The following is a 22,694-nucleotide window of genomic DNA, read 5'->3' on the forward strand; positions in this document are numbered from 1 at the left end:
ATTTTAGATTGATAATGGAAAAAAATTACTAAACAAAATTATCATGAGAGTCCTCCCTTATGGCCCACTTTGTTTCAGTTTCACCACTCAAGTTCTACACACTGTGTAAACATCCACTTTGTAGTATTTAGTGGCATCTAACGGTGGGGGTGCAGATTGCAACCAACTGAATACCCCTCATCTCACCCCCCACTACAGTGGTTGCTAAAAACTCAGAAGGCCCTCCCTTAAACCAGTGTTTGGTTTGGCTTGTCTTGGCTACTGTAGAAACATGTCATGTACATAAACCTGATTGCTCTGTGGTAACTATTTTTTTTATATATTATGTTAAAAGATATAAAACTGACTAGTGTCATATACTGTATATGTTCTTGTGCATGTACAAGATCTTGAAAGTGAAAAAGAGCAGAGTCCCACACTTCCTTATTTTTTTTTATCACAGGGTTGAATACCATCCTTGGCCACCTAAAAAGACTAATCAACATGCATGCTAAAGTTAGCATGAAGCACATGAGCTAATATTCCGCCAGAGACATATGCTTCTTTTCCCGACACTACATTCAGCATATTTGTAGCTAACTACAAGTCATTATTTTTGAAAACATACCATATTTTTATATTCTTAAATTTTACACCTAAGTAGTCATTAATTTCTGTTCATTTTGCTTTGGTACAACAAAAAAATTGACATTGTAAGATTTTTGAATGCAGTATTGCACTCAAAGGAAGCGTTCACATCTTCAAAACGTGTTTCCTATCAGTAAGTAGCCAGTAAGTAGTCAGCATAACTATCATTCACCTTTAAAAAAACAGAACAATTAGATCCACGTTATCCTTTTCTTTACATTACATGTTAAATTAAGTTGTTAAGACGTATGATGTTTAAAAAAAAAGATAGTGGCCATCACTACCTCTGCCCCCACTGCCCCCTCCACTCTGAATGAATCAAGATTGCTTTTACAATCAGCGGGTCGTATTACTGTGGAATAGATCTGCTCTGGCTTAGAACAACCAGATCACTTGTGTGTGTGCGTGTGTGCATGTGTGCGTGCATGTGTGGTGTGTGTGTGTGTGTTTGCGTATAGCCTGATAGGTTTAGGGGCCCATAAACCTCTTGGTCAAGTGGGTCTGACCCTGGCACAGATTATTGTGCTTGACCTCTGACCCTGCCCTGTACATACTGTGCTTGTGTGTGTATGTGTGTGCATGCATGTGCGCCTTTCTTTGTTTATAGGCATGCAGGTGTCTGCCCATGACCCTTCAATCCAATATGCTGCGGCTCCAAGCCTGTGTGTGTGTGTGTGTGTGTGTGTGTGTGTGTGTGTGTGTGTGTGTGTGTGTGTGTGTGTGTGTGTGTGTGTGTGTGTGTGTGTGTGTGTGTGTGTGTGTGTGTGTGTGTATATGTGTGTATCGCTATAAGCAGCATAGGAGACCAATAACCCTGTACATTTCCACCCCTCACCCTCCTCTGGTGGAGAGAAAAAGGAGGAAGTGGGGGAGGGGAAGACAGAGGGGGGAGGAACAAGCCAAGGTGAGTTGAATTTCATCATGTAAAGATAAAACTTGGTAAAAAAAATAAAGAGACGTTGGCCGACAATTTGGAGGAGTGTGACATTAAAGGAGGAAAAGTTGGTGCGCAAAGTGAGCTTGTCATCTGTCCCTGCACCCACCCTGTCTTTCACATATGCTCATCACATACATGAACGTGCATTATCCTCACACAGACACACACACACACACACACATAAACTCGCTAAGAGCCCAGCGGTACACTACTCCCGAGACGGCTGCAAAACTGCTGCGTGCGACTGGAGGAAAAAAAGTCCAGCAGTAAAGTCAAAAAACTGCTGGAGCTGGTTGTCATAGTTAACATTTTGTCTTCTTCTTCTGAGAGTGTGTGTGTGTGTGTGTGTGTGTGTGTGTGTGTGTGTGTGTGTGTGTGTGTGTGTGTGTGTGTGTGTGTGTGTGTGTGTGTGTGTGTGTGTGTATGTACAGCTCATAGTTCTCATGCACACTGTATTAGGGGCCAGCTGGGTTGGCCTGCGCTCTACACATGAGCCTGATTATGACTCAGTATTGCATTACTGACATTCCTCCATAGCTCTCCCTCTTTTTTCTTTCTCTATTCATCTCACCCTTACCCTCCCCTCTTTTTCTTTATCTCCTTCTCCCTCTCCCTCTCTCTGTCTACCTCTCCCGAGGCTGGGCAGATTTGCTGAGCAACCACCTCCCCCCCTGTCGCTCCCTCCCCTCCCCTCCCTCACTACCCCTCCCTTGACCCCCTCAGCAAAGCCCAAACTCCCGACACGTGATCCATACAGCTTCAGATCGAATCACCCCACTGTTTTCTTTCAACTTCCTTTGCAAACCCCGAAGCCACCAGTGTGCGTTACACATGTTGCTCTGGTCCTAACACTCTCGAATAGTATTTCACATGCAGCTGAGGAGGAGGAGGAGGAAGAGGAAGAGGAGAAGGAGAAGAGGGAGGGGGTAGAAATTAAAACCGTCAGGCAGCTCAAAGAAAATGTCAGTGGATGCATAAGAATAAGGGATGTTTGTGTGCATGTGTGTGTGTATGTGTGTTTGGGGGGGGAGTTGTGGGCGTGTTTTAGGGAGAAAGACTGTTACTTTTGGTGCGGTGCCATCAGTAAAAGGAGCTGTTGGTGATCTTTTTTTTGGGGGGAGGTGGGGGTGAGGGGATTTGAATGCAGCCCTGAAGATAAGAGTGTAGAGTACGTGACAGGTAGCAGCTCACCGTTTAAAAATCCCACACTGGGTTAATCCAGTGTGAGGCGGAGGGGGGAGGAGGGAGGAGGGAGGAGAGGAGAGGAGAGAAGAGGAGAGGAGCGGTGGCTCATACCACTCCTCGCAGCTCAGCCTTTATGCTGCCCAGCACGAGAAGAAGGGGCAGACTGTCTCTCTCTCTCTCGCTCCGTCTCTCTTTCACTCTCGTCCTTCCTCTGTCACTTCCTCCCTCCTCCCCCCCTTCTTCCCTCTTACCTCTCTTGCATTCTCCTTGCCAATCTGTCCCTCCCTCTCTCTCTTCCTGACTTCCTTCCCTCCTCCTCCTCCTCCTCCTCCCTCTCCCTCTCCCTCTCTCTCTCCCTGTCTCTCTGTGTCACTGGAGAGCGTCTCAGTGTGAAAATGCCATCCTGCTCTCCAGACTGTTGCCTCTTTCAGGCTGTGGAGGTAAGAGACTTGTGTGTGCGTGTGTGTTCCTTTCTTTTCTGGATGTGCTTTGTGAGCTGTGTGCGTGCGTTTGTAGGTGTGTGTGTGCGCGTGCGGTTATCAGTCTGCAGGGCTGAGGATCTTTGCATTTTTAGCCCTCGATGTTTCCAAAACTTTTCTCAAACAAAACTCATGCGTCACGAAATTACTTTTTTCTTTTACGGGGGCGTGTGGGAAGAGAGGAGGGAGTCTTCGGGCTCTGCAGGGCACTGAGCGCTGTGACGTTGTTTCTGGTTGGATTTCGTAGTCGCCGTGCTGGTGCTTCTGGTGTTTTGTGTCATTTCTAGGCCAGCGCTGCTGTCGTTTTTTCGGTCTTTGGTGTATTGCCACCTCGCAGTGCCATTGTTCGACTTAATTTTCCGTACCCCCCACCCTCCAGCTCTCGCCCATCACCAGCTTTGTGTTTCATGTAATTTTCAACAGTTGCTCCCTGGTGGTTTCGTGTGAAGTACAGGGCAGCAGAATCCCAGCTGTGGAGAGGGGTGTGTGAGGATACATACAAACATACACATACATACAGTTTCCTCCCTGATACATGGAAGATAATCGGAGTCTGAGTCTTTGTGGTTTGCAGCCACTTTCCGATGTTCATTTTGTCATATCGGTGCGTCTTTGTGTGTTACGCTGCATGTAAGAGTGACCTCTCCATGTTTGTGTGTGTGTGGTTGTGTGAATGTGCTCATACAGTGGTGTGAAGCAGCTGGTCTGCGGTTATCTGTGCAGCAACACTCCCAGAGAAGGCAAAATTACACCCAGTTTAAATGTCGCTTTGGGCACTTGGCTAAACTGGTTCAAAATGGCGCAACAACGGGAGGTCCTCCAGCTTTGAACCGTACCCGCGTGCTGCTCCAGGCGCTGACATTTTTAAGGACAAAACGCAACATGTGTAAATGCGCGGGGTTATTTCGCTATCCAAGTGTGAATATGTGGTACTTTTCCGAATGTGGATTTTCTTGCATGTGACAGGAAACGTGTCATTTTGGTCTGTGTGCAAGCAGGTTTACATGCGTACTCGTGGATGTGCGTGTAAGTAAGTTTGGTTGAGCTGTGGACAAAAGGGTTGAACTGAGAGCGCAGGGGCCAGCCGACCTTTCATGGACGTCATCCTTTTTTTTTTTTTTTTTTTTAAAGCGCTTCCCATGTTGGAGTGATAATGTGAACAGGACTTTTTAAGAGTGGACTTGACAAAGCACCTGGTTATGGAGGTAAATGTAGCCACTGATCTGTTACATTCTCCCTTTTCTCGGGGCCGATTCAGATCTCCGAACGTGAGTCAGGAGGAGTCTCGCCTTCGACTCTTCTTAGACTTTCCCCAGCCTGAGAAAACATGACCATCACTGCTTTTATGAACATACCCTCATCATTACCCCCGTTGTGTTTTCAGATAGTGAAGGTGTGGAGCGAAGATGGGGCCGGTAAAGTGGTGGAGATCCCCGCGGACATGACGGCCAGAGACGTCTGCCAGCTCCTGGTCTACAAGAGCCACTGTCTAGACGACAACGCCTGGACACTGGTGGAGCACCACCCCATCCTTGGCCTTGGTAAGGTTGTGTTTTGCGTGTGTACAATCTTGCACGGATTTGGCACACACTCGTGTCTATGTGGATGCTATTCATTCGTTGAAAGATTCTACTTTTGTGCATTGGTTATATGCAACGATGGAGCAATTTATTAAAGAGTGGTAAACAGCAGTATGACTTCCTGTAAGGCTAACCTACACTAATGTTATTTATCAGTTATATTTTCCAATAAAATGCATATATTTTTGCTCTTGAAACTTGCTCTGTCACGTCTTTCTGTGAAGAAAGAAAATATGTCATGAAGATTCATATTAGCCTTGAGAAAGTGCATAAAAGCCATTCTGCAGGTGAAAAGAAGAGTAAAATGCAGGCTTCCTCTACATCACTATATATTTTCTGTCGTGGGGTTTTAGGAGTATATGTCAGTTGTATATGTGTGTCTGTGTCTTCACCTCTTTTGTGTGTCTCTGCATGGCTGGCTATACTCTCTTGTGTATACCCTCAGTGTGTATGTTCACTTGGGCATGGCACGAGTGCTTGTATGCCTTCTATACAGCTCCGCGAGGGAGGTGTGGTGGTCGTAGGATTAACCATTTTCCATGTTCTGCTCGCATGCCTGTTCCCTCCCAATAATTCACTCAGGGGGGGAAAAAAAGAGGGAGAAAAAAAAAGAAAAACACAAGACTCGTGCTTTGTTTCTTCACCTTTGCCGTGTCTCCCTTTGAAGCTTTATTTATTTCTTAATTTTTTTCCTCCCTGGGTCCGTCTTTGTCCTCGATGAGGCTTTCCTACTCCTGAGTCGTATTTTTAGAGTCAAAGGATCGCTTTGTGCTTTGCTGCTTGCTGCTTGCTGCTTGATCTGCGTTTCTGGAAAAAAGTGCACTGGAGAGATGGAATGTGAGGTGAGGAGAGGGAGGGAGGGAAAGAGAGAGAGATGAAGGGAGAGGGAAAGAGAGACAGAGGGGGGAGAGATCGGGGGGGTGGGGGGGAAGGGCGGAGAGAGAGGCCTGGACTAAAGCGTCATACCAGAGCTGAGGGGAACCAATCGTGGTTCTCCGTCGGACGAGCCCCTAGCCTTGCTAGCCAATCAATCTTTCCTTAACCCTCCACAGGAAATTCCCCTGCTGGCAGCCAGCGCGTGCACACACACACACACACACACAAAAACACACATGCACACACCAAAAAAAGTCTGTCCACCCCGAAACTGCAGCCAGAATACATTTTTAGCAAGAAAAGTGACCACAGTTTCACCAAAATATATTTGTATATATAGAGTTTCTTCCTGTCTGTGTGTGTGTGTGTGTGTGTGTGTGTGTGTGTGTGTGTGTGTGTGTGTGCATGCGTGTTAATAAAACCAGACTTTGTGAGTTAATCTGAAAGGGAGAATTGGTACTAAAACCTTCGTTGCTCTTATTTCACGTGTGTGTGTGTGTCCATTCACGCAGAACTGGAACATCCTGTCACTATCAATTTCTAATCGGCCTTACTCTGAGATCACATGCCTTCAACTTCAAGAAAGAGGAGAACACAGACGCACACAGACACACACACACACACACACACACACACACACACACACAGACACACAGAGAAAGCCATGGGTCCTGTGTGGTGAACAGTGAGCAGGTTAGGCCTGTGTGAGCTCTTAATGTGTGGTTGTGTGTTTGTCTGTGGCTTGTACTTTGCTTATGGCTTCGCCGCTCTCAGCAATCAGCCTAAATACATGACATCATCTTCCTGCAATGCCCCCACCACCACCTCCTCCTTCTCCTCCTCCCCTCCTCTCCATCTCATACCACTTCTCCTCTCCACCTTCACCTCCCTCCTCCCTGCCTCACTGTGCTTCTTCTTTTCACAGCCCCTCCTCAGTTAACCTCTTACTCCCATGCTCGTCTCTTAGTAACAGGCGATTTATTCTTGCTGTGTCATTGTATACAGTAGTGTAACCGGTTGATGCAGGGGTAAATGAAGGAAGAGGGTGAACTATTACCTCCAGTTATTACCTCCAGTGATGATTTTAATAAATGAATGCCGAAAATCAGATAAACACAAATCTGTTTATGCTTAATTTTAATGTTCATGCAATTATCTTTTAGGTATACACTGCTAAATATGACTTCTACTATTTAGTGTCTGAATGTCTGAATTTAGCTGAAGGTGGTAAACTGTGTACCAGACAGCATTTTTCATATTTATACCAATATCCTTTGAAAAATATCCACATTTATAAAGTAGATAGGGACTAGATAACATTCAACTGATTTTTATTTGGACTTTATGTCCTACCACATCAAAAAGTTGTTGTGTCTCCTGTTGTTAGAGGACACCGTTCGAACAGTTTACATTGAACAAGGTCCTCTGTTGACAAGGACATCTCAGAATATGCTTGCAATATTAAAAAGAGAAGAAAAAATGAAGAGAGGGAGGAAATGCATGCCAAAGAGCTGCTTGTTATGCAGCAGATCAGCCCTAAAAAAGAACAATGAACAGTGGAGCTATAATTAGCATGTAAATTGTATTTTTGAAATGCTTACATTTGGATTTCTGAATAGATTCTTTGAACCCAGTTTCAATCAAAAATCCAAATGAATTCCAATTTTTCACGCGTGAATAAGCCTCTAAGCAGTCGACATTGATTTAAAAATCTGATGTGTTTTTGCCTCCAGCTACAGTACATCCCTGAGGACCATACAAAGATAACCCTGTGACTAACACTGTGTGTCTGTGTCCTCATACAGAGAGATGTCTGGAGGACCACGAGCTGGTGGTTCAGGTTCAAGCCTCCATGAGCAGCGACAGTAAATTCCTCTTCAGGAAGAACTATGCCAAATATGAATTCTTCAGGAACCCCCTGGTGAGTCTCTCGCATCCCTTAAAACAAATTTCTGTGCCTGCTTCGTTTTAGCACGCAGACCCACACACCCACACACTGTTTGCCATACACACACACAAACACACACAGCTGGGGTTCAGCCTTGATATTTTTGGACTGGAGCTGCTGATAGCTGAAATTTCATGCTGACATTCAAGACCTAAATATTTGATTGTTTTAAGCCAAAAATTACAGCTGCTCAGTGTTTCCACCAGAATATTTTTCTAGGTGAAGTGGCGAACTGTGTAGCAGCAAAAATTACTTTTCCCTCTAAATATTAGTTATTTTTAGCCACACAAAGACAAAGAGTCTACAGCCACGCTAGCAGCTGTTTGAGGCTCTGTTTGGCACAATGGTTCTTTGAGCTAAATGCTAATGTCCTGCTACCATGCTCAATGGCAGTGCTAACATGATGCTAATGGTTGGCAGGTATGTTCAACATGCTCGTTATCTGTGTTTAGTAATTGTTAGGTGAAGCCATTAGTCAGCTAGTTGCTCACATTTATGACATTAAGTAAGTTATTTAAATGTATATCTTTTGAGGCACACTGTGGAAGTGCCCCGCCTGTTAACAGCAATGCTAACGGCAAAAGTGGTAATGACTCTGAGTGTGTCATACAACCAGCAAGAAGACAGTGGCCCAAAGCTCCTGTGCTAGTGGTGTAAACACAGACACTCCCCATGGTTAGCTGCATGGCTAACTAAGCTAACTAGCAGCTAGAGTTGGCAGCAGTTAGCGACATCCCTCTGATACTTTTGTCCAGCCTTGATGACAAGGCACAGCTCCCGAATGCCCAATGAAACTAGCTAGCATTTTGCATATTGCTGACATCCTGTGTTCATTGCCATAAAGCTTTGTAGTTGTGTCGGTGGCAGTGAGGGACATTTTACTTTAAGCCATATAACAGGAAGGCCAGATACACAAATCTTTAGCCAGATCACCACTAACTCACTACAGGGGCATTATATATTAGAAAGAATAAAAAATCTGCAAAAGTGTCAGAGTGAGAACGTCAGCGTAACCTAGAAAGTCACGATAACTTAACTCCCACTCCTGCAGTGTCCTCCTGCCACACCTACTGACAGCCTTGGTGCAGGAGGGGAGGGAGAGACCCCGCGGTTGTCGGCAGAGGAGCCGTGGCCTGCTTTCTCTCTGCTCACTCTGAGCAGCATTCATGCGAATGAATAACAATATCTTAGAATGTATTGTCTGAATATGTCACTAAAATTGTCGCTAGTCGCTTTTTAGAAAAAAAGTTGCTGAGAGGGTCAGAAAAGTCGCTAAATCTTGCAAGAAAGTCGCCAATTTGACAACACTGGTTAGAGAGGTTTCTTTTGGTTTTCCGTGACTAAGCATCTTAATGAAAACTTGGGCGACTAAGACGCTCCTCATCAACTAATAGTTTAATCGACTATAAGGGGCAGCCCAAGCTTAGGTTGATGGGAATGTTGTATGTTGAAATGCTGAAATTTGATCATAAACTAATAAGTTAGTTTTAGGGACTGATCATCAAAAACACTATTTAAAGACTATTGTTAACTTTGAGTAAATTATTATCCAACTGTAAAACAGTACACATGTTTATACATGTTTAGTATGTTTGTTCATTTCTTTCATCTTTCTGGTGTTGTGGAAGCTGAAGCTCATTTTGCACTCGCTCTAAGTCTCTTTGGATGACAGCGTGAGCTAAAATCTCAAACGTAAAGCTGTTCATCATTTTAAGGACACAAACCGGCCTGTGACAGCCAGCGAGTCAGCGATAGCCGGTTTGCGTGGCATCTTTTGCTGATGTGGACTCAGCATGGGGCTCTGCCGTTACGTGCTGGCCCGGTATAGGGTGACATTATTGCCGCGGTGATTTAGGTGTGTGTCAGAGCCAGCAGGTGACCTCAGCGCTGTGGTAATGAGCACAGTAAAACACCAGAGTGCTGGCCGCGGCCTGTCAATCACGCTAAGAGTAGCGCTGCTGGCTAAAGGGGATTACATCAGCGGGTGAGATCATACTGCATCTACTCCCAGGCTGGAGTGCCCTCTCTCTTACTCTCTCTCTCTCTACCTCTCTCGCCCCCACCACTTTGTCTCAGAGTCCTTGTGCTCATCAGACTCGTGCACACAAACACACACACACACACACACACACACACACAGAAAGAGAGACGTATTCTGCATAGAGAAACACTACCCCACTCTGAGCTTGCATATGCACTAAGTGGTTTCTAGTGCCTCTCTCTCTCACTCATTGTCGGCCTCTCTCGCTCTCTCTGTGTTTTTCCATTCAGAACTTTTTTCCGGAGCAGATGGTGGCTTGGTGTCAGGAGTCTGATGGCTCAATCCCTCAGTCACAGCTCTTACAGGTGAGACGATGACTCAGTGTAGGGACACATGCATTCATTCAGTCATTCCTCAATTCTTAATGTAAACACTAATTTAATCCTGCATCCTAACTCTGAAGTAGCCACCCTGAAAGATAGAGAAACAGAGCGAAAATGCTCTCACTAAGGTTTTTTTTTTATCGTTGTGAGGACATCTGTTCGTCCAAAAATATGCATGCACACACACACACTTCCTGAAGTCTGCTAATTACATTCGCTCAGTGTTGTTACTGCGATCTCCGGACACGTTTTTTTAAAATGGGTTTTACAACATCTATGAGCGTGTAGTTCCCAGGATGTTGGACGCAGAAACACAAACACTTATGTTATGTACATTCAGTTCCCCTGCAGCACTGTTCCCTTAGATGCTGTTTGTGTGTTTTTGCAGAACTTTCTGAACTCCAGCAGCTGTCCAGAGATTCAGGGCTATTTGTACTTGAAGGAGCCTGGACGCAAGTCCTGGAAGAAACTATACATGTTCCTGCGACGCTCCGGGCTCTACTACTCTACTAAAGGAACGTCCAAGGTGATGAATTACTGCCGCATTGATTCTGAAACCGGCACGAAGGAGATCAAATGTGGTGTGTCAGATGACACATTTCATGATTGACAAACTTTTTGTGTAAAATATGTGTCTGTTCATTTCAAAAGCCCTCAAATGTAATGTTGCATTTGCTTAAGCGAAAGAAACATTTAAAACAAGTTACATTATTAAAAGTAGTCTGTCATTCTTTTCTGCATGCTCCTGCTGATATCCTTTTCCCTTTGCCTCCCACAACTTAACAGGAGCCCAGACACCTGCAGCTACTGTCAGATCTGGAGGACAGTAACATCTTCACCATCATCACAGGCAGAAAACTCCACAATGCTCCCACAGATTACCAGTTCTGCATCAAGGTAACACTGCAACCTGAGCAAGTAATCCATGCTGGAGATTGCCTCAAATTTACTTAAGCATTTTTCTTTATTTTAGTGTCTAGTGACTCCCTCAAACCCCATCAAGAAACTGTATCACCCAGCCATCCCATCAGAGGTGGATGACTGGGTGTTTTGTGATCTTCCATGAAAGCTGCTTCCCCTGTGCGTATGTTGTGTGTGTGTGTGTCAGAGGACACGAGGGTTAAAACCACCCAGCGGGGGTTCAAACACACACTCAGCACTGTGTGTCCCACTCCAGGAGTTATCTGTGGTGGGTCACCTGCTGATCTGGGATAAACCCAGTGGGATAAGCCGGGATGGTACAGGGAATCTGGCCCGCCTAACCCCCTCACCTCTCTCTTACGCACACACGCGCGCGCACACACACACACACACTAGACGGCCGGCGTGTCAGATGCTGTCAGCGGGGGTGACAGTGCAGGATTTGGTAAAGGGGTTTTACTTGGCAGCTGGGGGGTGGCTGGATTGTTGCTATGGTGACATGAATAAATTTATCGGTGAGGGGTTGCATCTGAGGAGCAGTGTGTGTAACGTCCTTGTTACTGATGGAGGGAAAAGGAGAAAGTCTTTGCTGTGATGCTGGTAAAGCCCTTGCTAGTAGGACTTTAGTATAATATATAAAATGTCATTAATTGACTGTCAGAGCAGCTGACGAGCTTATAGTCTTAAAAATAATGTCTGAAAAGCTGCTCATGTGAAGATGTTTAAAATGGGGTCATGGCCTAATCCAGACATTTTCTCTTTATTGTTATGAGGACATTCTCATTTAGACTTTTTTATTATTGACAATAGTTTCACGTAGATGGGAAAAAAGCTCATAATTTAAGAGATTCCATTTCGTGCACTTATTTTCCAACAGAAACTTTTTAAAAAGTAAGGATGGTGAAGCTTTAAAACACACTTTTTGCACTTTTTATGCCAGAGGAAGAGTAAATACAGAAATCACTGCCGACACAGATTGTTCTCATTCCAGCTTTCTCAGAAATATGGCAAGCGTATGGCACTGTGAACACTGTACATGTACTGTACCAAACGGTATTGTCAAAACACCTCCAGTGGAAGACCGATTTATTTAATGCAGTCATATTAACATGGTTACAGTCAGCGTGTCATTGAGCCTTTTTAGGCCAAAACATTTTAAAGTAGAAATAACACATTCTTCCTTTTTCGAATGAAAAGCCTAATTCATAAGCAGTAAAATGCACCCTTGTTCAGTTTAATACACTTAGAGGTTTTGCAGTTGTAGCTGTATTTGGTCTGGTATGACCAGTAGCTTACGGTGGCTAATAAGGTTCTCATGATACCAGAATTTTAAACTTCAGTACAACGTGAGCATCAAAAAACGATACTTGCTACCTCTTTTGATACCAAGGAAAAAAGAACAAACAAGGAAGGAAGATGGTTAGCAAGCCTATGACATTACTTATCACCCACCTACAATGCAGTACTGAGTTCCCTCCCCAGACAGCTTAACAACCATTCACACCTGGGCTCACCTAGCCCCGACGACCTACATGATGCCAGTCGGGTCAACAACCCACAGGTGGCCCTAAGACTCTGAAACTCAGAGCTCACAGTGTCCTTAACATCTCTGAAAGGACACTCCCACACAGAGTTTAAAAGCCTGCAGCTCCCCTCCAGTTAGTTAGAACTGAAGAAGCCTCTTGGATGAGAGGTGAAACGTCTTCAAGGAACTGAAACAAGTCCAGTTGCCTACGATACAGCACTTAAAATAAGGAAGGAAGATTTGTATTTTTATTTTTTTAACAACCTGCACACCGAGCTGGTACAGAACACATACCAACACTCAGTACCCAAAAGTCCTACTTGAGTATAAGAAAAGATGTTAAAATATAGATATTAAATGTAGTTAAGTATCAAGTACAAGTAAGAGTAAATAATACATATATCACATATATATGCTGTATACTATGGTTTGACTGATAATTGGATCAATTTTCAGCATTTTATTTGTCCAGTTGTTGATGAAATTAACTAAATAAAACTATGTTTTTTTGGGCTCTGATGCAGCATGTAATCTGTAACTAGTATCTAAAGTTACCTAAGAATTGTACATTTGTACATTAATTGAATAAATCTACTTAGTTTCTTTCCGTAACTGCCAACACATTTGTACTAATGTTAATATGTGTGCCGCCTTGGGTTGGAAAAGCTTCAGTACTTTTGATATCGTCAAAAGTGGAGATTGTATCATTTCAAACATGTGGTATAAAGAAAATATTACTATATATTAATATTAAATTACCGACACTTTTTAATGCTAGCTTACAGTAGCAAACTATATCGAGATAATAAGGTGTAACTGACGTTAGAGTGAATCTCTTTGATCTGTGCGTCTCATTAAATAAGTGTTGTGCTGTGTTTGATTGACAGCCCAGTAAAGTGAGGAGTGACTGTAAGGAGCTAAAGATGCTGTGTGCTGAGGACGAACAGAGCAGGACCTGCTGGATGACAGCCTTCAGACTGCTCAAAGTACTTTCTTTACTTTCAAATGTTGTTACCATGAATTGATCTGTCAGCTCATGGAGTCTCGTGTTGATGCCATCTCTCCTCTCTTGTGTCCTCACAGTATGGGATAGTACTGTATCAGAGCTACAACGTTCCCCAGCAGAGGAAGTCTAACCTCTCACCTTTCACGGCGCCTGTGGTGAGGATCTACTCTCTTACATCATCACCTTCTTACAACCCCTGCCCTAATGCCCCCACTCAGCGGAGACCAATCCAGATTGATCCATTAATTAGCTGATGGTGAATTGGGAACCAGTTCACTATGTGGCCACCTTGTGCCTCGCTCCTCTTAAGAGGAAACACACATTCATGGGCTAGACTACTTTTCCATTGAACATATGAAGGATTCGTTAAATACTGAAATGAATTTCTATTCAAACAATCATTGCTGTGGTTGACCGTTAGTTAATGAGGTAGAAGTGGTGCCCTGTAGTGAAAGCTTATGGTCCAGATTCAGGTCAGACACAAAAGTACATCCGACACAGAATGTCTTATCCCAGAGTTTATTAAAGAGTTAACGTTTACATAAAGCTCAGCCAACAGGAACATGCATACTTGTGTGTTACACTTCACACTAATCACCTCACACCAGGAGTGTTTAATGTTGCATGTCATGTGTGTTTAGTCCAGTTTGTACTTGAACTTCTTGAATATTACAGATTTAAAGAGCGGGTTAACTTCAAAGACTTACGGTCATATAACTGTACCTTACTTTAGAACTTTGTAGCATAAACTCACAAAATCAGCATGTCTGAAGTAATTAAATGAGAGCTACCACTAACAGTTATGTTTACTATCACTTAATGTAATTAAGTTATTATTTTGATTGATTAGTCTGAAAAATAGCCCCCAGAAGAACCCATGGTTTCAATAGCAATACAAAACACAAATATTTTTGTGCAGTTCAACATTGAATTGTTGTTCACAATGTTAAATTGCAAATCTTCACATTAAAGAACTGGAACGAGAGAATTTTATTCTTGAAAAGTCATGTGATAAAAATATCAAAATAGTTATCAAGTGACCAATCCATTGAGTTCCCATGGACCAAGGTTCTGTTTTAAAAAAATGTTTATTTAAGAAAATGTAGGTTTTTGAAAATAAAAATAAAATATACAGCGCAAGTAAAAAAAAAGTAATTTTTTTAAAGATGAATACTATATTATAAAATAATCTTGTAACAGCAACATTTTGGTATGACTGGACATTTCTAGGAGTTAAAAATATATACTTTAAAGGCGCACTATGTAACTGTTTCAACCCGTCCCCAGAAAAACAACCATAGAGGTCGACTGTAAAATGAGCTTATTATGACCCATATTTGTTGTGTGTCGAACTTTTTCAGTACAGAAAGATTCTTTCATTTTTGTGGTCAAGTGAGTGAGACATTGTTAAAAGATGTAAAAGTTATTACTTGTACATCCGAGATTTTTGTCTCACTAATAAATACACAACACACTATACTAGTATGTAAAAAGAAATGCTTAAAGACACAAACTGTGTGTCACACAACGCACGAGTGACAGCAGAAACATAAAACCTAGAGTACATCCAGCCATTATCATCCCACCTGATCACCTACAGTGAAACCTAGATCACCATCATCTACCGCCAGTATTGTATGTTATATATCATGCAAATTGTGTTCAAAAAGAGGCTTTTTTCAAATAATTGAAATTGTTGACTTAACTCTCAGATGAGGGGAACACATTGATAATTAATTTGAGCAGGAGACTTAGGAGAGGCTTGTGCTTTTCCTCAGAAGGGCATGTGTAGATTGAAGTGGGTCTCTGTGCAGACAGGATTTGTCATGCCTCAGTGACTGTGTCTGGCTTGTTTGACCTTTGACCCTTGTCTGTCCACCCCCCCTCCACCAACCTTACGTACCCCCTCCCCCTGCTCACCACCCTCCCACCCTGCCACGTCTCCTTACAGCGGAGCGTATCTGAGAACTCCCTGGTTGCCATGGACTTCTCCGGACGGACCGGTCGCGTCATCGACAACCCAGTCGAGGCCCAGAGCGCTGCCCTGGAGGAAGGACAGACCTGGAGGGTAAGAGGGGGGATGGATAGATCTTCAGGAAGTTATCCAAACATGAATAGATTCAACACAGGAGATTTATCATGAACTCTCCCTTGGTTTAGTTTTGTATTGGACCCCTCTTGTACTGGATGTATCCAGATCACAGCTTTTTGTTACACAAACATTGTTGACCAAAATCTTTTGCACGTTTGAGCAATCTGTAATTTCTCTCATGGAAATGTTGTGCAGAACCCTTTTTCCATTCAAACTCATTTATCTTTCCCGGGCATCCCTTTTCTGAGTAAATTCAAGTGTGCAGCAGCTCCACTTATCTGTTGCTGAGATCATTGCTCTGACGGGGCTGAAGAAGAAAAGCTGCTCACTCCCATGTTTCTGATTGAGGGTGACTGCAGTGCATTACACTGTTTGTTCACTGTACGAAAAAGAACAAAGTTCAACGAAATTTGTTGTTTTGGTTCCAATGAATGTTTAAGCTTATTTCAGTATGAAGGTATTATGAGTCAAATAGTAGGTCAAGGCTCACAGGTGGAAAGCTGATTAAAGGAATTGAATTTGACACCTTGTGGTAATTACTGCACATGTTTCTTCCACATAGAAACGGAGCCAGCGTATGAATGTCCTGGGCAGTCCCAGCCCCCTGCACCCGTCGTCTCTGAGCACAGGTACGCCCACCTCAAACCACCAACAAATGCAACATTAATCACCTTGTACATACTGTGGCTGTGGTCCAGCAACAACTGAAAAGCTGAACTATATGTCTTGGAGGGAATTCAGACCTGGTATCAACACATCCTGAGTGATCTAATCACAAGTGGTCAGCTTTAAGCCCATCAAATCACAGATGACGACATGCAACTTGACATGTGTCTCCAGTTACCACTTGGGACTGGATCTCACTTCCCCGCAATGTATAAAAATAAACGTGTTCATCACTGGAACTAATGAACACAATGTTTTCTGCACAAAGAAAGAAATATCTTCATGTATAACACATGCCAAATGAACAAGAAGCCTCAAATAGTTAGGAATTTGTTGTAGACAGCATTTAACAAAGTTTGTCCGATAACTTGTAATCCATTACAACACTGGTTTTTGATCACCAGGGACGCATGTTGAAGTGTGAACAGCCTCCCAGTGTGTATATTGTGTGTTATTTTTGCTTGTCCAGAGTTGGTAAAAAAATTCTCAAAGACTGAGTCAAAGATTTCTGTCTTCCAGTGATACACAGGACACAGGTGTGGTTCCACGGTCGCATCATGAGAGAGGAAGCCCACAAAATGATCATACAACAAGGCCAAGTAGACGGGTAAGACCAGCTGTATGTTGAGCCTTATTTAGGAGTTTTGGTTTGATGTTATCTTGTGGTAAATGTCGCTCATTTGAAATTCAGTAGAAAGCCTCAGAAAAGCGAGTCAAGTGAAGATTATTTTATCCCACTAGAACTACATGAATAAAAAATGTGAAAAATGTAGACATCACTGCCGCAGAGATAAGCTTAGATCTGGAAAATGTCGGTGTCTAAAAATGGCCTTTTGGCTCTTACACAGTGGATTAAGATAAGGTTGTCACAGCTGCTTCAACTCATGCAACAGCATATCATCATACATTCAGAACGTGATATGATAAAAAAACAAACAAACATGGGGATGTATTGATTAATTGATTAGTTTCATGGAACAGTTGATTCATGTTCTGTGTTTTCAGGTTATTCCTGTTGCGGGACAGTCAGAGTAATCCCAAGGCATTCGTGCTCACCTTGTGCCACCACCAGAAGATCAAGCACTTCCAGATCCTACCGGTGAGTCACATAACACATTACAGTAACATCCTGCTAATGAAATCTGCTCAAATACGGCACAGTGAGGCTGCTTTTCTCTTACAAATTATCCAACTCAAAAACTGTGCTGACAAATAGATTTCTTCAGGTTGATAAAAATTACCTTCTGTTACATTTCATGCTGTATCCCAATTACTAAACTGCAGTCAAAGTCTTAAAACCAGCTGTTGTGGCTCGTTGGCATCGCCTGCAGAGACGCAGCTTAAACACAACTTAATCTCATAATGAAACCTACAAGATTCATCTGGCCTGCTACACTCACTTAACGTCACTACCAACCATTTTCCAAAGCATGCCTTGCTTTTTTAAAAAGATTTTTTAAACATGTTTTTCCTTCCTCCCAGGCAGCCATCTGTTTTAATTTATTGTGTTACAGTACAGGAATCAACTTGAGCTGGTTTAAAGGGCCTCTTCACTCAAATTACAACAGACACATACTTTTTCACTTGTCGCTTGAGGTCTTTAGCCATGCAGAAAGTGAGGTTTTGACAAAAATTGCGAGAAATACAAGACTGCTGACAACGTAAGACGATACTGCAGAGACTCTCTGCTCTGACCTCTCTGATGATGTCACATGTTCTCTCAGTAGCTCAAAGTTATAACACGTCTTTGTCACCTGATGATCAGCTGTCCTCTCTCCTCTCTCTGGTTGTTAGTGTGAGGAGGACGGTCAGGTGTTCTTCAGCCTCGACGACGGCACCACCAAGTTCACCGACCTCATCCACCTGGTGGAGTTTTATCAGCTCAACAGAGGAGTGCTGCCCTGCAAGCTCAAACACCCCTGCACCGCCGTGGCCTTGTGACACTCCACACCCCCAACACCACCACCCCCTTTTTTGCACACCTCTCACCCTGAGATCCCACCCCCCCTATCTGCCCCTCCCTCACCAGCGCAATGAGGTCGAGGCGAAAAGTTAAGTCAAGTTTCGGGGATGTGAACAACTCAGCAGGAGCCGGCGTTAATGCGCCCGTGCATTTCTCCGCCTTACAGCTGTTTGGATGTTTGAATAGCAACCGTTCGGACAGTTCAAGCGTTGCAGATTGTGGACCCAGCAGCCGCCCGGCTCCTGCCACGTTAGCATGGAGACTCGGTTGTTTTGTCATTGCCATTTTGACCCTGGAGAGAGACCATATGTTAGTGACAACACAAGACAGCTAAGGTCTGTCCTCCGATGGATCCCTTCCTCAGAGTCCCTCACCCTTCAGCCCCTGACCTCCCTCATCCTCCAGGCCTGATAAGCTGTGGTGCCCGCCCCACCCACACCCCATCGCTGGCGAGGTGGGCGGGGAGCGCCACCCTCTGACTTCCTCATCGATCATCAGGGATGGACGGGAGACTCTCTGGGTCTTATCAAACTCGATCCAGGAGTTTTCTCAACCTGTGCAGTCCAGTCTGGATAAGCTGACACCCTGCCCACCCCCCTCACCGCCACCAACTCCACCGCCACCTCCACCTGAGCGGACTAGATGCGGCCTCTCTGCTGCGTCCCATCCCGCAATTCCCTGGTGCAACACCAATCCCCCTCTCCTCCTCCACAAAAGCTCAGAGAAAAGTCGGGAGAGAAAAGAAAAGTAGCTGAAGGCCAGATAAGCAGAGCAGTGGCGAGGGTTTGCTGAAAGGACAGAGGAATGTTTATCAGGAAGGCTGAAACAAGCCTCTCTTGTAGAGTTGATTACTTGATGTCATTTTAATGCTGTTTTATTACTGTTGATTCAATGCAGAACTAGTTTTGCACTCCCGGGCGGACAGACGACAGCTGTTCTCTCTAGCTAAATGAAGCTGCCTGCTCTCCGTTCGTCGTCCTTCTCCTCCTCCTCCTCCACCCCCCCTCTGAAAAGCATGCATGTGAATTTCCACCAGTTCTGATTGGATTACAGTGGCGTGGGAGCAAAGAGAGTCACGGCTGATTATGCAGTGCCTTTCAGACAGGTTTGGGAACATCTTGGACCTCTATGTGGCTTGAAGCAACGTAACCATGCTTTGGTTAAAAACGAATGTGCTCTTGTGTCTCAAGACCATGAGGAAGAGGAGAAAGACTGTTAAGTAGACTCCTGAAAAAAAGTGTCCGCCCCCAAGCTTCTACCATTTCAGTCCTTTTTTTTTTTTAATCGAAAGGGTTAAATCTGTTGGTGAATTTATCTTTGAATGTCATTTTCTTCTCCGAAGTCTGTTCTGAGCTCACTGCTTGCACATTTGAATTATCACATTCAGATTCTGACCACTGTTCATTCACATTCACTCCAGAAGAGACAAATCAACAAAAGCACTCCCATTATGTTTTTTTTTTGTTTTGTTTTGTTTTAATGTGGAATTGAACAAATAACTTGAAATGTGAGCTCAGGTGACTGTGTAGCAACACAGTCGAATGAGATTCACTCGCCTTAAGTGAAAATTGTGAGCCTAAGCTATGTTAAAATGCACATACAGTAACACAGATGTTAAGAGGATGGTATAACATCAATACTGTTAATGATTATGTTAAATGGATAGTTAAACATTTTTGGGAAAACTCTTCACTTTCTCACCAACAGTAAAATGGGAAGATCCAATACCACTCTCACTACTGTACTGTAAATATGAAGTTACAGCCAGCCGCCTGTTAGCTTAGCTTAGCACAAAGACTAGAAACAGAAGGAAACAGCTAGCCTGGCTCTGTCCAAGGTAATAAAATCCACCTACCAGCACTTTTAAAGCTCACTAAGTAACACATTATATCATGCTGTTTGTAGTTTTATCAGGGGTTAGGAAGTTACCATTAGCTTCCTAAGCTAAGCTAACCAGCTGCTGTACATTAGCTTCCTATTTGTATAAACCACAGTGGAAATAAGTCTTTATTGTGTTATCTATATGTGTCACCTTGGGTCCTCTCTCTCATTGAGTCAAATTAAACTACAGACACAACGGTATCAATCTTCTCATCTTGACAAGGAAGCACAGAAGTATGTTTCCCAAAATGTCAAACTATTTTTTAATAGCAAAAATCCACTTGAACACACTTCAGGAAAAAGGTACAGCTGATGCCGACTTGCATCCCTGGGCCTATTTCCTCGTTGGGTGCTGTATTTATCTTATTTTTGCAGATAACTGGCTGAAATGTAACATCATGTCCGGATATTTCTACAAGATATATGGGAGTTTGCTAGCACCAGTGGTGAACATCATGATGTGGTGTCAGTCCCTCACAATCAAACAGTAAGGACTCCTTTCTTCGACAGCCATTTTGTAACAATCACACGAAGAGAAATTCATCTCCACACCAGCAGCAGCCACGGTAGACCAGAATGCTTTGCAGCCATCAGGTGTGTGGTCCAGAGGGAGCATTACTAGTGTTACTGAATCATTTTAGAGCTGAAATGAATATTGATTAATCAACACAAAATTAATTGGCAACTATTTGAATAGTCAGTAATCATGGCTCCAGCTTTCAAATGTGAGCATATGCTGCTTTTCATGATATTCAGTTTATAATAATGTAAGTAAAGGCTTTTAAACTATAGCAAACTAAATATCGTTGGGTTTTGGACTGTTGCTTAGACAAAAAATAAATCATTTTTCACAATTTTTCTGACATTTTATAGACCAAATGAGTCTCGGATTAAGAAAATCAACAGATCTATCATCATTTGGCTAGCTAGCGCAATTTCTGTGGCTGTAGGCCAATAATACATTGAAAACAACATGGGTATATTTATTCTGGTGGTTGCTGAAAAGCATTCTGGGAGATAAAGTGGAAGGACGATATATTAGGGAAAGTTTATCCACCAAAAAAGTAGACATTAATACTTAAATCACTAAAAAAGAAAATCTGTCTGTGAGCAAGTTGAACTTTGTTGCCCCCTTGTGGTAGCATTGAAAAACACAACCACATGCTATATTCATTTAAAAATGCTATACATTGTGGCTTTCAGAGATCATCTGAGTGGATGTTTTCTAGCTAAATTTGTCCCTGACTCTCCTGTTATCATCCTAAAAAAAGTGACGACCATATTGTAGGAATATACTACAGGAAAGAGGTTAGAGAAGACATTTTAAGTCCTTTTCCTGCCCTCTCCTACTGTCGCGTGACCAGCGAATGAAAAGCTGCAGTGACATAACACCTGCTTAGCTTCGCCCTCCTGTTCTCACCTGCACCTCCCCTCCGTCCTGTGCCAGATTCACAGTCATCAGGGTTAGCACGAGGCCATCAGACTCCCCGCCAGGCTAACTAAACTCTCTCCAAGTACTGTCATCGACTCACAAGCCACTGCCACACCATTCGACCAATCATGGGACTTGACTGACTCACCAGCTCTGCGCTCCACCAATCAGGCCTTTTCTAGTCAGCCAGGGCAGACACTCTCTCTCTCTCTCTCTCTCTCTGTCTCTCTCTCTCTCTCTCTCCCGGGATTGGATAATGCTTGAACCCCCCGCCCCCCTTTCCCACCTGTGTCCAGCCTGTAAGCTATGACCCTGTGGTGAATATTTGTGTGTGTGTGTGTGTTAGTGTGGATGGCCAGACTGTTATATTCACTATTCAGGATTGCTAAGTCTGCTGGTTATCATAACTTGCCTTCAAGAGGAAGGTTGCTTGTTGGTCGGGTGAAGTCAAGCTAAGCCGTGGATTTAGAGGAGTCGGGAGTTTAGCTGGACGTATCCCAGCATTCCCAGTAGTCAGTGGAGGTTCTTTCCTGTCTGTCAGAGAGGGACGCAAAGCCACACTGCTATGGGTCAGCGGGGACGAACCACCGTCCTCTCCTCCTCCCTCCATTTTTAATCACTGTGCTACAATGCAATCCTATACACAAGCCCAAGTATATGAATATACCAGTATACAGTATCATTTGTTTTCTAAGTATGTGAAGCTATGGAGAAGATGTAGATCTAACACTGTACCTAGGTCACAGATCACTATGTATGGGGCGTTATGCTTTTGCTCATAACTCCGTGTAAAATGAAGAATGATTTATTTTGTCCTTTTTTTCCATTATTTGATTGTGTGTATATTGACATTATTGTGTATTTTCTTTGGTTTGCCACAAAATGACCTTTTATATATATAAAAAAAAGAATATACCACAGTATATACAGTATTAAATTAAGCTGTTTTTTTATTTTAAGAGATCAAACTGGATTTTTGGCATGTGTCAAATTTCTGAACATCAGTTGTGTGTATAAGCTGACAGGCTGACAGAGTCCTCAACTCTGCCAGCGTTCAATTCTGATGCCATTTTGTTTTAAAACCACGTTGAATATCCCCTCTCAGTCTGTCACATCTGATTCCACCCATTTACTTTAAGTTTCAAGACAGTAAATGTTTGGAAAGTCACCTTACACACACACACACACACACACACACACACACACACACAC

At 43.3% G+C, this 22,694-nt stretch overlaps 1 protein-coding gene across 2 annotated transcripts in view; it reads left to right on the forward strand.

The window, feature by feature from the left end:
• LOC311272747 (growth factor receptor-bound protein 10-like) overlaps positions 1-22,455 on the forward strand; it is a 60,022-nt gene extending 37,567 nt beyond the window's left edge. For both annotated transcript variants that reach the window (XM_084379382.1, XM_084379381.1), the window contains exons 6-17: positions 4,613-4,769; positions 7,490-7,605; positions 9,904-9,978; positions 10,385-10,522; positions 10,783-10,893; positions 13,330-13,428; positions 13,526-13,603; positions 15,400-15,516; positions 16,103-16,169; positions 16,726-16,813; positions 17,212-17,305; positions 18,001-22,455. In XM_084379382.1, the coding sequence (XP_084235508.1) occupies positions 4,613-4,769; positions 7,490-7,605; positions 9,904-9,978; positions 10,385-10,522; positions 10,783-10,893; positions 13,330-13,428; positions 13,526-13,603; positions 15,400-15,516; positions 16,103-16,169; positions 16,726-16,813; positions 17,212-17,305; positions 18,001-18,147 (1,287 nt within the window). In that variant the 3' untranslated portion in view covers positions 18,148-22,455. The remainder of the gene's footprint in view (positions 1-4,612; positions 4,770-7,489; positions 7,606-9,903; positions 9,979-10,384; positions 10,523-10,782; positions 10,894-13,329; positions 13,429-13,525; positions 13,604-15,399; positions 15,517-16,102; positions 16,170-16,725; positions 16,814-17,211; positions 17,306-18,000) is intronic.
• Positions 22,456-22,694: the final 239 nt, after the last annotated feature.

The sequence above is a fragment of the Pagrus pagrus genome (assembly GCF_965226575.1).
Source record: "Pagrus pagrus genome assembly, chromosome: 17".
NCBI lineage: Eukaryota > Metazoa > Chordata > Actinopteri > Spariformes > Sparidae > Pagrus > Pagrus pagrus.